Consider the following 13,228-nt stretch of genomic DNA (forward strand, 5'->3'; position numbering starts at 1 on the left):
TACTGTACAGGCTGATGTGCCACTATTTCAGCACTGACAGTATAGACGAGACTCCTGTACACATGAAACGCTTTCTACTGCACGGAACATATACTTAAAAGCCCCACAACCACAAGATCCAGCACAATCTGTTTTAATATACATCAGCATTGCCTAGAAAATGCCTCTCCGGACCCTACTTTGCCATATGCAGTGATCAGATATATTCTGCCTATCTCCATTTCCGTATTGTGGACCTTCTGCCCTTGTTTTCACTTATCACATTTTCTATTGACTGTTTATTTTCGTATTCTGACTCCCACGCGTATCTCCAACACTGCGACCTGCGATAGAAACCTCTAGTTTTGTATCAGACCTCAGAGAGTTCTGTGCATTCCCACCCACTCTAATACCTTCACCATCCTCTATTCATTCTGCGCCCACATGTCCTTTGTATTGTACACATTGTATAATATTTCCTGTATTTTATCGCTTTCCTGACATTCTCAACGACGTCCCTGAACTTGTAAGGAAGCTCAAACCCTCCTCCCGTCAGTCTGGTTAACACACAATCTCTCGCTCCTCTCTTAACATTCATGTACATCATCTGTGTATCTATCTTTCAATAATTCTTGTAAACACATTTGTACCAGGAGCATGAAATTATAACACTATACAATTATATTGACTGATACTGAACGCCCCCTGATTCGGCAGGACCCTCTGGTGTCTGTAAATGACCAGCAATTCTCTCCTCCCTCCAATAATCACTTGTGTGCTACAGGAGTTGTCGAAGACACTCCCACAAGTACTTAACATTCAAGTGAATGGGAGCAGTAGGACAAGAGATGTCTCCGCCTAAAATGGAAAATAAAATCTGGGTGCAGTTATCTGTTACCAGCGAAAAGCAGAGTTTAATTGCAAGGTAGATTTCTTTATAAGTCACATGTCCCGGGAGTAATAGAGATCACAACAAGTTTCCTATAAAATTTCAGGACACATATTAAAAAATAAAGAAGATACAGTTTTAAAATGATTTCAGTTGTCTCTCTCCGTCCCCACACACATCTTGTACATGTCTCACGTCATAGTTGTCACTGTGAGTCCATCAACGCTCTCTATACTCATCATTTAAAGATGGTTTTACAGTATCCTGATTCTGTATTTCTCTCCTTATTTCAACTCTCTCTCTCTCACACACACAATCAGTGGATGGCTGTCACTCTCATCCTCCCTCTGGCTCACACACACTTAGTTGATGGCTGTCACTCTCATCCTCCCTCTGGCTCACACACACTCAGTGGATAGCGGTCACTCTCATCCTCTCTCTGTCTCACACACACTTAGTGGATGGCTGTCACTCTCATTCTCTCTCTGTCTCAGACACTAAGTGAAGGGCTGTCACTCTTATCCTCTCTCTGTCTCACACATACTCAGTGGATGGCTGTCACTCTCATCCTCTCTCTGTCTCAGACACTAAGTGAAGGGCTGTCACTCTCATCCTCTCCCTGTCTCACACATACTCAGTGAATGGCTGTCACTCACATCCTCCCTCTGTCTCACACACACTCAGTGGATGGCTGTCACTCACATCCTCCCTCTGTCTCACACACACTCAGTGGATGGCTGTCACTCACATCCTCCTTCTGTCTCACACACACAGTGGATGGCTGTCACTCTCATCCTCCCTCTGTCTCACACACACTCAGTGGATGGCTGTCACTCTCATCCTCTCTCTGTCTCACACACACTCAGTGGATGGCTGTCACTCTCGTCCTCTCTCTGTCTCACACACACTCAGTGGATGGCTGTCACTCTCGTCCTCTCTCTGTCTCAGACACTCAGTGAAGGGCTGTCACTCTCATCCTCTTTCTGTCTCTCACACACAATTAGTGGATGGCTGTCACTCTCATACTCTCTCCTGCACACACACACTCAGTGAATGGCTGTCACTCACATCTTCCCTCTGTCTCACACACACTCAGTGGATGGCTGTCACTCATCCTCTCTCTGTCTCACACACACTCAGTGGATGGCTGCCACTCACATACTCTCTCTCACACACACACTCAGTGGATGGCTGTCACTCTCATCCTCTCTCTGTCTCACACACACTCAGTGGATGGCTGTCACTCTCATCCTCCCTCTGTCTCACACACACTCAGTGGATGGCTGTCACTCTCATCCTCTCTCTGTCTCACACACACTTAGTGGATGGCTGTCACTCTCATCCTCCCTCTGTCTCACACACACTCAGTGGATGGCTGTCACTCTCATACTCTCTCTGTCTCACACACACCCAGTGGATGGCTGTCACTCTCATACTCTCTCTGTCTCACACACACTCAGTGGATGGCTGTCACTCTCATCCTCCCTCTGTCTCACACACACTCAGTGGATGACTGTCACTTTTATCCTCTCTCTGTCTCACACACACTCAGTGGATGGCTGTCACTCTCATCCTCCCTCTGTGTCACACACACTCAGTGGATGGCTGTCACTCTCATCCTCTCTCTGTCTCACACACACTCAGTGGATGGTTGTCACTCTCGTCCTCTCTCTGTCTCACACACACTCAGTGGATGGCTGTCACTCTCGTCCTCTCTCTGTCTCAGACACTCAGTGAAGGGCTGTCACTCTCATCCTCTTTCTGTCTCTCACACTCAATTAGTGGATGGCTGTCACTCTCATACTCTCTCCTGCACACACACACTTAGTGAATGGCTGTCACTCACATCTTCCCTCTGTCTCACACACACTCAGTGGATGGCTGTCACTCATCCTCTCTCTGTCTCACACACACTTAGTGGATGGCTGTCACTCTCATACTCTCTCTCACACACACACACACTCAGTGGATGGCTGTCACTCTTATCCTCTCTCTGTCTCACACACACTCAGTGGATGGCTGTCACTCATCCTCTCTCTGTCTCACACACACTTAGTGGATGGCTGTCACTCTCATACTCTCTCTCACACACACACACTCAGTGGATGGCTGTCACTCTCATCCTCTCTCTGTCTCACACACACTCAGTGAATGGCTGTCACTCATCCTCTCTCTGTCTCACACACACTTAGTGGATGGCTGTCACTCTCATACTCTCTCTCACACACACACACTCAGTGGATGGCTGTCACTCTCATCCTCCCTCTGTCTCACACACACTCAGTGGATGGCTGTCACTCATCCTCTCTCTGTGTCACACACACTCAGTGGATGGCTGTCACTCTCATCCTCTCTCTGTCTCACACACACTCAGTGGATGGTTGTCACTCTCATCCTCTCTCTGTCTCAGACACTCAGTGGATAGCTGTCACTCTCATCCTCTCTCTGTCTCAGACACTCAGTGAAGGGCTGTCACTCTCATCCTCTCGCTGTCTCACACACACTCAGTGGATGGCTGTCACTCTCATCCTCTCTCTGTCTCAGACACTCAGTGAAGGGCTGTCACTCTCATTATCTTTCTGTCTCTCACACACAATTAGTGGATGGCTGTCACTCTCATACTCTCTCCTGCACACACACACTCAGTGGATGGCTGTCACTCACATCTTCCCTCTGTCTCACACACACTCAGTGGATGGCTGTCACTCATCCTCTCTCTGTCTCACACACACTCAGTGGATGGCTGTCACTCTCATCCTCTTTCTGTCACTCTCATACCCTCTCCTGCACACACACACTCAGTGAATGGCTGTCACTCATCCTCTCTCTGACTCACACACACTCAGTGGATGGCTGTCACTCTCATACTCTCTCTCACACACACACACACTCAGTGGATGGCTGTCACTCTCATCCTCCCTCTGTCTCACACACTCAGTGGATGGCTGTCACTCATCCTCTCTCTGTCTCACATACACTCAGTGGATGGCTGTCACTCTCATACTCTCTCCTGCACACACACACTCAGTGGATGGCTGTCACTCTCATCCTCTCTCTCACACACACACACACACACACACTCAGTGAATAGCTGTCACTCTCATCCTCCCTCTGTCTTACACACTCAGTGGATGGCTGTCACTCTCATCCTCCCTCTGTCTCACACACACACTCAGTGGATGGCTGTCACTCTCATCCTCTCTCTGTCTCACACAAACTCAGTGGTTGGCTGTCACTCTCATCCTCTCTCTGTCTCACACACACTCAGTGGATGGCTGTCACTCTCATACTCTCTCTCACACACACACACACACTCAGTGGATGGCTGTCACTCTCATACTCTCTCTCACACACACACACACACACTCAGTGGTTGGCTGTCACTCTCATCCTCTCTCTGTCTCACACACACTCAGTGGATGGCTGTCACTCTCATCCTCTCTCTGTCTCAGACACTCAGTGAAGGGCTGTCACTCTCATCCTCTTTCTATCTCTCACACACAATTAGTGGATGGCTGTCACTCTTATACTCTCTCCTGCACACACACACTCAGTGAATGGCTGTCACTCACATCTTCCCTCTGTCTCACACACACACTCAGTGGATGGCTGTCACTCATCCTCTCTCTGTCTCACACACACTCAGTGGATGGCTGCCACTCACATTCTTTCTCTCACACACTGACTCAGTGGATGGCTGTCACTCACATCCTCCTTCTGTCTCACACACACTCAGTGGATGGCTGTCACTCATCCTCTCTCTGTCTCACACACACTTAGTGGATGGCTGTCACTCTCATCCTCCCTCTGTTTCACACACACTCAGTGGATGGCTGTCACTCTCATCCTCCCTCTGTCTCACACACACTCAGTGGATGACTGTCACTCTTATCCTCTCTCTGTCTCACACACACTCAGTGGATGGCTGTCACTCTCATCCTCCCTCTGTGTCACACACACTCAGTGGATGGCTGTCACTCTCATCCTCTCTCTGTCTCACACACACTCAGTGGATGGTTGTCACTCTCATCCTCTCTCTGTCTCACACACACTCAGTGGATGGCTGTCACTCTCATCCTCTCTCTGTCTCACACACACTCAGTGGATGGCTGTCACTCTCGTCCTCTCTCTGTTTCAGACACTCAGTGAAGGGCTGTCACTCTCATCCTCTTTCTGTCTCTCCCACACAATTAGTGGATGGCTGTCACTCTCATACTCTCTCCTGCACACACACACTCAGTGAATGGCTGTCACTCACATCTTCCCTCTGTCTCACACACACTCAGTGGATGGCTGTCACTCATCCTCTCTCTGTCTCACACACACTTAGTGGATGGCTGTCACTCTCATCCTCCCTCTGTCTCACACACACTCAGTGGATGGCTGTCACTCTCATACTCTCTCTCACACACACATACTCAGTGGATGGCTGTCACTCTTATCCTCTTTCTGTCTCACACACACTCAGTGGATGGCTGTCACTCTCATCCTCCCTCTGTGTCACACACACTCAGTGGATGGCTGTCACTCTCATCCTCTCTCTGTCTCACACACACTCAGTGGATGGTTGTCACTCTCATCCTCTCTCTGTCTCACACACACTCAGTGAATGGCTGTCACTCTTATCCTCTCTCTGTCTCAGACACTCAGTGGATGGCTGTCACTCTCATCCTCTCTCTGTCTCAGACACTCAGTGAAGGGCTGTCACTCTCATTATCTTTCTGTCTCTCACACACAATTAGTGGATGGCTGTCACTCTCATACTCTCTCCTGCACACACACACTCAGTGGATGGCTGTCACTCATCCTCTCTCTGTCTCACACACACTCAGTGGATGGCTGTCACTCTCATACTCTCTCTCACACACACACACTCAGTGGATGGCTGTCACTCTTATCCTCTCTCTGTCTCACACACACTCAGTGGATGGCTGTCACTCATCCTCTCTCTGTCTCACACACACTTAGTGGATGGCTGTCACTCTCATACTCTCTCTCACACACACACACTCAGTGGATGGCTGTCACTCTCATCCTCTCTCTGTCTCACACACACTCAGTGAATGGCTGTCACTCTCATCCTCCCTCTGTCTCACACACACTCAGTGGATGGCTGTCACTCATCCTCTCTCTGTGTCACACACACTCAGTGGATGGCTGTCACTCTCATCCTCTCTCTGTCTCACACACACTCAGTGAATGGCTGTCACTCTTATCCTCTCTCTATCTCAGACACTCAGTGAAGGGCTGTCACTCTCATCCTCTCTCTGTCTCAGACACTCAGTGAAGGGCTGTCACTCTCATCCTCTCGCTGTCTCACACACACTCAGTGGATGGCTGTCACTCTCATCCTCTCTCTGTCTCAGACACTCAGTGAAGGGCTGTCACTCTCATTATCTTTCTGTCTCTCACACACAATTAGTGGATGGCTGTCACTCTCATACTCTCTCCTGCACACACACACTCAGTGGATGGCTGTCACTCACATCTTCCCTCTGTCTCACACACACTCAGTGGATGGCTGTCACTCATCCTCTCTCTGTCTCACACACACTCAGTGGATGGCTGTCACTCTCATCCTCTTTCTGTCACTCTCATACCCTCTCCTGCACACACACACTCAGTGAATGGCTGTCACTCATCCTCTCTCTGACTCACACACACTCAGTGGATGGCTGTCACTCTCATACTCTCTCTCACACACACACACACTCAGTGGATGGCTGTCACTCTCATCCTCCCTCTGTCTCACACACTCAGTGGATGGCTGTCACTCATCCTCTCTCTGTCTCACATACACTCAGTGGATGGCTGTCACTCTCATACTCTCTCCTGCACACACACACTCAGTGAATGGCTGTCACTCACATCCTCCCTCTGTCTCACACACTCAGTGGATGGCTGTCACTCTCATCCTCTCTCTCACACACACACACACACACTCAGTGGATGGCTGTCACTCTCATCCTCTCTCTGTCTCACACACACTCAGTGGTTGGCTGTCACTCTCATCCTCTCTCTGTCTCACACACACTCAGTGGATGGCTGTCACTCTCATACTCTCTCTCACACACACACACACTCAGTGGATGGCTGTCACTCTCATACTCTCTCTCACACACACACACACACACTCAGTGGTTGGCTGTCACTCTCATCCTCTCTCTGTCTCACACACACTCAGTGGATGGCTGTCACTCTCATACTCTCTCTCACACACACACACACACACTCAGTGGATGGCTGTCACTCTCATCCTCTCTCTGTCTCATACACACTCAGTGGATGGTTGTCACTCTCATCCTCTCTCTGTCTCACACACACTCAGTGGATGGCTGTCACTCTCATCCTCTCTCTGTCTCAGACACTCAGTGAAGGGCTGTCACTCTCATCCTCTTTCTGTCTCTCACACACAATTAGTGGATGGCTGTCACTCTCATACTCTCTCCTGCACACACACACTCAGTGAATGGCTGTCACTCACATCTTCCCTCTGTCTCACACACACTCAGTGGATGGCTGTCACTCATCCTCTCTCTGTCTCACACACACTCAGTGGATGGCTGCCACTCACATTCTCTCTCTCACACACACACTCAGTGGATGGCTGTCACTCACATCCTCCTTCTGTCTCACACACACTCAGTGGATGGCTGTCACTCATCCTCTCTCTGTCTCACACACACTTAGTGGATGGCTGTCACTCTCATCCTCCCTCTGTCTCACACACACTCAGTGGATGGCTGTCACTCTCATCCTCTCTCTGTCTCACACACACTCAGTGGATGGCTGTCACTCTCATCCTCCCTCTGTCTCACACACACTCAGTGGATGACTGTCACTCTTATCCTCTCTCTGTCTCACACACACTCAGTGGATGGCTGTCACTCTCATCCTCCCTCTGTGTCACACACACTCAGTGGATGGCTGTCACTCTCATCCTCTCTCTGTCTCACACACACTCAGTGGATGGTTGTCACTCTCATCCTCTCTCTGTCTCACACACACTCAGTGGATGGCTGTCACTCTCATCCTCTCTCTGTCTCACACACACTCAGTGGATGGCTGTCACTCTCGTCCTCTCTCTGTCTCAGACACTCAGTGAAGGGCTGTCACTCTCATCCTCTTTCTGTCTCTCACACACAATTAGTGGATGGCTGTCACTCTCATACTCTCTCCTGCACACACACACACTCAGTGAATGGCTGTCACTCACATCTTCCCTCTGTCTCACACACACTCAGTGGATGGCTGTCACTCATCCTCTCTCTGTCTCACACACACTTAGTGGATGGCTGTCACTCTCATCCTCCCTCTGTCTCACACACACTCAGTGGATGGCTGTCACTCTCATACTCTCTCTCACACACACACACTCAGTGGATGGCTGTCACTCTTATCCTCTTTCTGTCTCACACACACTCAGTGGATGGCTGTCACTCTCATCCTCTCTCTGTGTCACACACACTCAGTGGATGGCTGTCACTCTCATCCTCCCTCTGTGTCACACACACTCAGTGGATGGCTGTCACTCTCATCCTCTCTCTGTCTCACACACACTCAGTGGATGGTTGTCACTCTCATCCTCTCTCTGTCTCACACACACTCAGTGAATGGCTGTCACTCTTATCCTCTCTCTGTCTCAGACACTCAGTGAAGGGCTGTCACTCTCATCCTCTCTCTGTCTCAGACACTCAGTGAAGGGCTGTCACTCTCATTATCTTTCTGTCTCTCACACACAATTAGTGGATGGCTGTCACTCTCATACTCTCTCCTGCACACACACACTCAGTGGATGGCTGTCACTCACATCTTCCCTCTGTCTCACACACACTCAGTGGATGGCTGTCACTCATCCTCTCTCTGTCTCACACACACTCAGTGGATGGCTGTCACTCTCATCCTCTTTCTGTCACTCTCATACTCTCTCCTGCACACACACACTCAGTGGATGGATGTCACTCATCCTCTCTCTGTCTCACACACACTCAGTGGATGGCTGTCACTCTCATCCTCCCTCTGTCTCACACACTCAGTGGATGGCTGTCACTCATCCTCTCTCTGTCTCACATACACTCAGTGGATGGCTGTCACTCTCATACTCTCTCCTGCACACACACACTCAGTGAATGGCTGTCACTCACATCCTCCCTCTGTCTCACACACACTCAGTGGGGGGCTGTCACTCTCATACTCTCTCTCACACACACACACACACACACTCAGTGGGGGGCTGTCACTCTCATCCTCTCTCTGTCTCACACACACTCAGTGGATGGCTGTCACTCTCATCCTCCCTCTGTGTCACACACACTAAGTGGATGGCTGTCACTCTCATCCTCTCTCTGTCTCACACACACTCAGTGGATGGTTGTCACTCTCATCCTCTCTCTGTCTCACACACACTCAGTGAATGGCTGTCACTCTCATCCTCTCTCTGTCTCAGACACTCAGTGAAGGGCTGTCACTCTCATTATCTTTCTGTCTCTCACACACAATTAGTGGATGGCTGTCACTCTCATACTCTCTCCTGCACACACACACTCAGTGGATGGCTGTCACTCACATCTTCCCTCTGTCTCACACACACTCAGTGGATGGCTGTCACTCTCATCCTCTCTCTGTCTCACACACACTCAGTGGATGGCTGTCACTCTCATCCTCTTTCTGTCACTCTCATACCCTCTCCTGCACACACACACTCAGTGGATGGCTGTCACTCTCATACTCTCTCTCTCTCTCTCACACACACACACACACACACACACTCAGTGGATGGCTGTCACTCTCATCCTCTCTCTGTCTCACACACACTCAGTGGATGGCTGTCACTCTCATCCTCCCTCTGTCTCACACACTCAGTGGATGGCTGTCACTCATCCTCTCTCTGTCTCACATACACTCAGTGGATGGCTGTCACTCTCATACTCTCTCCTGCAGACACACACTCAGTGAATGGCTGTCACTCACATCCTCCCTCTGTCTCACACACTCAGTGGATGGCTGTCACTCACATCCTCCCTCTGTCTCACACACTCAGTGGATGGCTGTCACTCTCATCCTCTCTCTCTCTCTCTCACACACACACACACACACACACTCAGTGAATGGCTGTCACTCTCATCCTCTCTCTGTCTCACACACACTCAGTGGATGGCTGTCACTCTCATCCTCTCTCTGTCTCACACACACTCAGTGGATGGCTGTCACTCTCATCCTCTTTCTGTCACTCTCATACCCTCTCCTGCACACACACACTCAGTGGATGGCTGTCACTCTCATACTCTCTCTCTCTCTCTCACACACACACACACACACACACACACTCAGTGGATGGCTGTCACTCTCATCCTCTCTCTGTCTCACACACTCAGTGGATGGCTGTCACTCTCATCCTCCCTCTGTCTCACACACTCAGTGGATGGCTGTCACTCATCCTCTCTCTGTCTCACATACACTCAGTGGATGGCTGTCACTCTCATACTCTCTCCTGCAGACACACACTCAGTGAATGGCTGTCACTCACATCCTCCCTCTGTCTCACACACTCAGTGGATGGCTGTCACTCACATCCTCCCTCTGTCTCACACACTCAGTGGATGGCTGTCACTCTCATCCTCTCTCTCTCTCTCTCACACACACACACACACACACACACTCAGTGAATGGCTGTCACTCTCATCCTCTCTCTGTCTCACACACACTCAGTGGATGGCTGTCACTCTCATCCTCTCTCTGTCTCACACACACTCAGTGGATGGCTGTCACTCTCATCCTCTTTCTGTCACTCTCATACCCTCTCCTGCACACACACACTCAGTGGATGGCTGTCACTCTCATACTCTCTCTCTCTCTCTCACACACACACACACACACACACACTCAGTGGATGGCTGTCACTCTCATCCTCTCTCTGTCTCACACACACTCAGTGGATGGCTGTCACTCTCATCCTCCCTCTGTCTCACACACTCAGTGGATGGCTGTCACTCATCCTCTCTCTGTCTCACATACACTCAGTGGATGGCTGTCACTCTCATACTCTCTCCTGCAGACACACACTCAGTGAATGGCTGTCACTCACATCCTCCCTCTGTCTCACACACTCAGTGGATGGCTGTCACTCACATCCTCCCTCTGTCTCACACACTCAGTGGATGGCTGTCACTCTCATCCTCTCTCTCTCTCTCTCTCACACACACACACACACTCAGTGAATGGCTGTCACTCTCATCCTCCCTCTGTCTTACACACTCAGTGGATGGCTGTCACTCTCATCCTCTCTCTCTCTCTCTCACACACACTCACCATGCCCATTAACCCCCTACTCATGCCTCTCACCCCCCCCCCCCCTCTCCTACCTGCCCCTGGATGAGCCGCAGCAAGGAGCTCCTGTCCATATACCCGCAGAGGGGCTGTTGTGTGGGACGCTGCAATGTGGAAGGCGATGTCTACCTGCGGCTACTCCCATGCAGCACCTGCAGCCCCCCGCAGCCCCCCGCAGCCTGCAGACAGACAGGGGATGTTAGGATGAAGCAGGGATCATGGGACCCAATGCTTTACACCGCCTGAGACCAAGGGCTTGCAATGGAGAGATGAGTGAGGGTGGGCAGAGGATGGAGAGATGACGGAGACCCCCTCACCGGGGACGTGAGATAAAGGGGGCAGGATAAGATGACAGGAGCCCCCTCCCCAAAACTAGAGAGACTGTACGGAGAAAGAGACAGCTCAATCACAGCGAGTGCAGGTGAACAGGGGGGGGGGGGGGGGAGGAGGACCAGAGAAGTGGAGAGGAATGGCCGGGATGATGGACAGGTGCAGAGAATAGGGATTATGGAGGATGCATGGGAATGGGCAGAGGGATCCTGAGCTGTGCTGCTGATATGGGCTGCAGGCAGAGTGGTACAGCCAGGTGACACCCAATGCACGCTGCCACACACGGGTGAGAGCTGTCACATCCCTCCCCCCCCGTCCTCCTCTGTCACCCACAGGCCCGGGGACCGCCCGCGAATGCCAATGAGACGGAACGGGGGTGTGTGGCAGCCAGTAGCCAATCAGAGACCGGGGGTCTGGGGGCGTGCCGGGGGAGGGGAGAGATGCAGCCCCCTCATCACCTGAGCTTGGAGAACCCCAAACACAACATCATCCTTGTGTATATAGGGTGTCAGGTGTGTGTCCCCCTCTCTCCCCCTTCATCACCTCAGTATCCCCTTCTGCATCTGGTCCGTGTTGTACACAAGAGCTAGCACTCTGTGCGCCCTGCATGGAGAGCCTGCCTCTTCTACATTCAGCATCACTTATCATGGCGACCCTCATGCATGCTCTTGTTTATCTGTGTTGTCTCCCAGAACTGCAGGTTTTGTCTGATGTAAAAAGCATCTGCTGAACCTAAGTAGTATGTTAGACGCACCTTACATTTATATAGGAACATTTTACAATGTGGTTCATGCATCTTTAACAAATATAAAGGCATATACACCTTTGTATATTATGTATAAAGTGTAAAATAAGTTAACAGTGAAGCTGTTGAATCTGAAGACTGTAGACTTAATAGTAAAGGAAAACCAAACCCTAAAATTACATTTTTCAGATATGAATCCTGGAGATAAAATACACTGTTTAGTGTTACCCTGCCCTTCCATTGCAGCTGTTAAAAACTATAGTACTACCTATCCCACACAGGGGCAGGCTTGGCTGGTAGGCGGGGGGGGGGGGGGGGGGGAGTATCTGCCCCCCCGGGCCAGTCCCATGGTGGGCTACCTTTGGATGGGTCACTGGACCACCTATATTCTTTTTTTCTTCTAAAATGTTCTTAATAGGCTGCCTAATGAGTCTCCCCCCCCCCACCCCCAGACTAAAATTTGCCAACCCTGCCCTGCCCCCCACACCATAACATACAGATGACGCTTCCTCAGCGTCTTTATGACAAGGTACTTATGGGATCACATACAGGTCAAAAAGCGAGAATGCAGTCATCTGAGATACTGTGACAACACTGGCCACACGCTTTTGTATAAATAACCAATCCACACAGTGCATTTCTGCACAGCAAGACTGCAAAGCTGTATTCCACACTCTGCCTGCTCAGTTAGACGAGCTCTTTCCTCCTAACCTGGGAACCTGCTGTAGAGGAGTAGAAAAGTGTGTAGTGGACATATTTAGCTATGTATAAACATCCCATTTAACAATTAAATATTATTTAGCTTAGTAATATACAACCTCTTGTCAAAGTCGTATAATTGGATAATAGAAAGTATATTGATTAATATTGTTTTACCGTGCGATTGCGATCAGTACACCACGTGTCATGGCGCAATTGCACGATAAGCACGCACGCATACACTTGCACTTACACATATA

The 13,228-nt window shown here is 50.2% G+C and overlaps 1 protein-coding gene across 1 annotated transcript in view; it reads right to left on the minus strand.

Moving 5' to 3' along the window:
* Window positions 1-11,889, minus strand: part of RHBDL1 (rhomboid like 1) — a 45,821-nt gene extending 33,932 nt beyond the window's left edge. Inside the window, exon 1 of the mRNA XM_075179118.1 lies at window positions 11,230-11,889. Within this exon, the coding sequence (XP_075035219.1) occupies window positions 11,230-11,268 (39 nt within the window). The 5' untranslated portion in view covers window positions 11,269-11,889. The remainder of the gene's footprint in view (window positions 1-11,229) is intronic.
* Window positions 11,890-13,228: the final 1,339 nt, after the last annotated feature.

This window comes from Mixophyes fleayi, chromosome 7, assembly GCF_038048845.1.
Source record: "Mixophyes fleayi isolate aMixFle1 chromosome 7, aMixFle1.hap1, whole genome shotgun sequence".
Lineage (NCBI taxonomy): Eukaryota > Metazoa > Chordata > Amphibia > Anura > Limnodynastidae > Mixophyes > Mixophyes fleayi.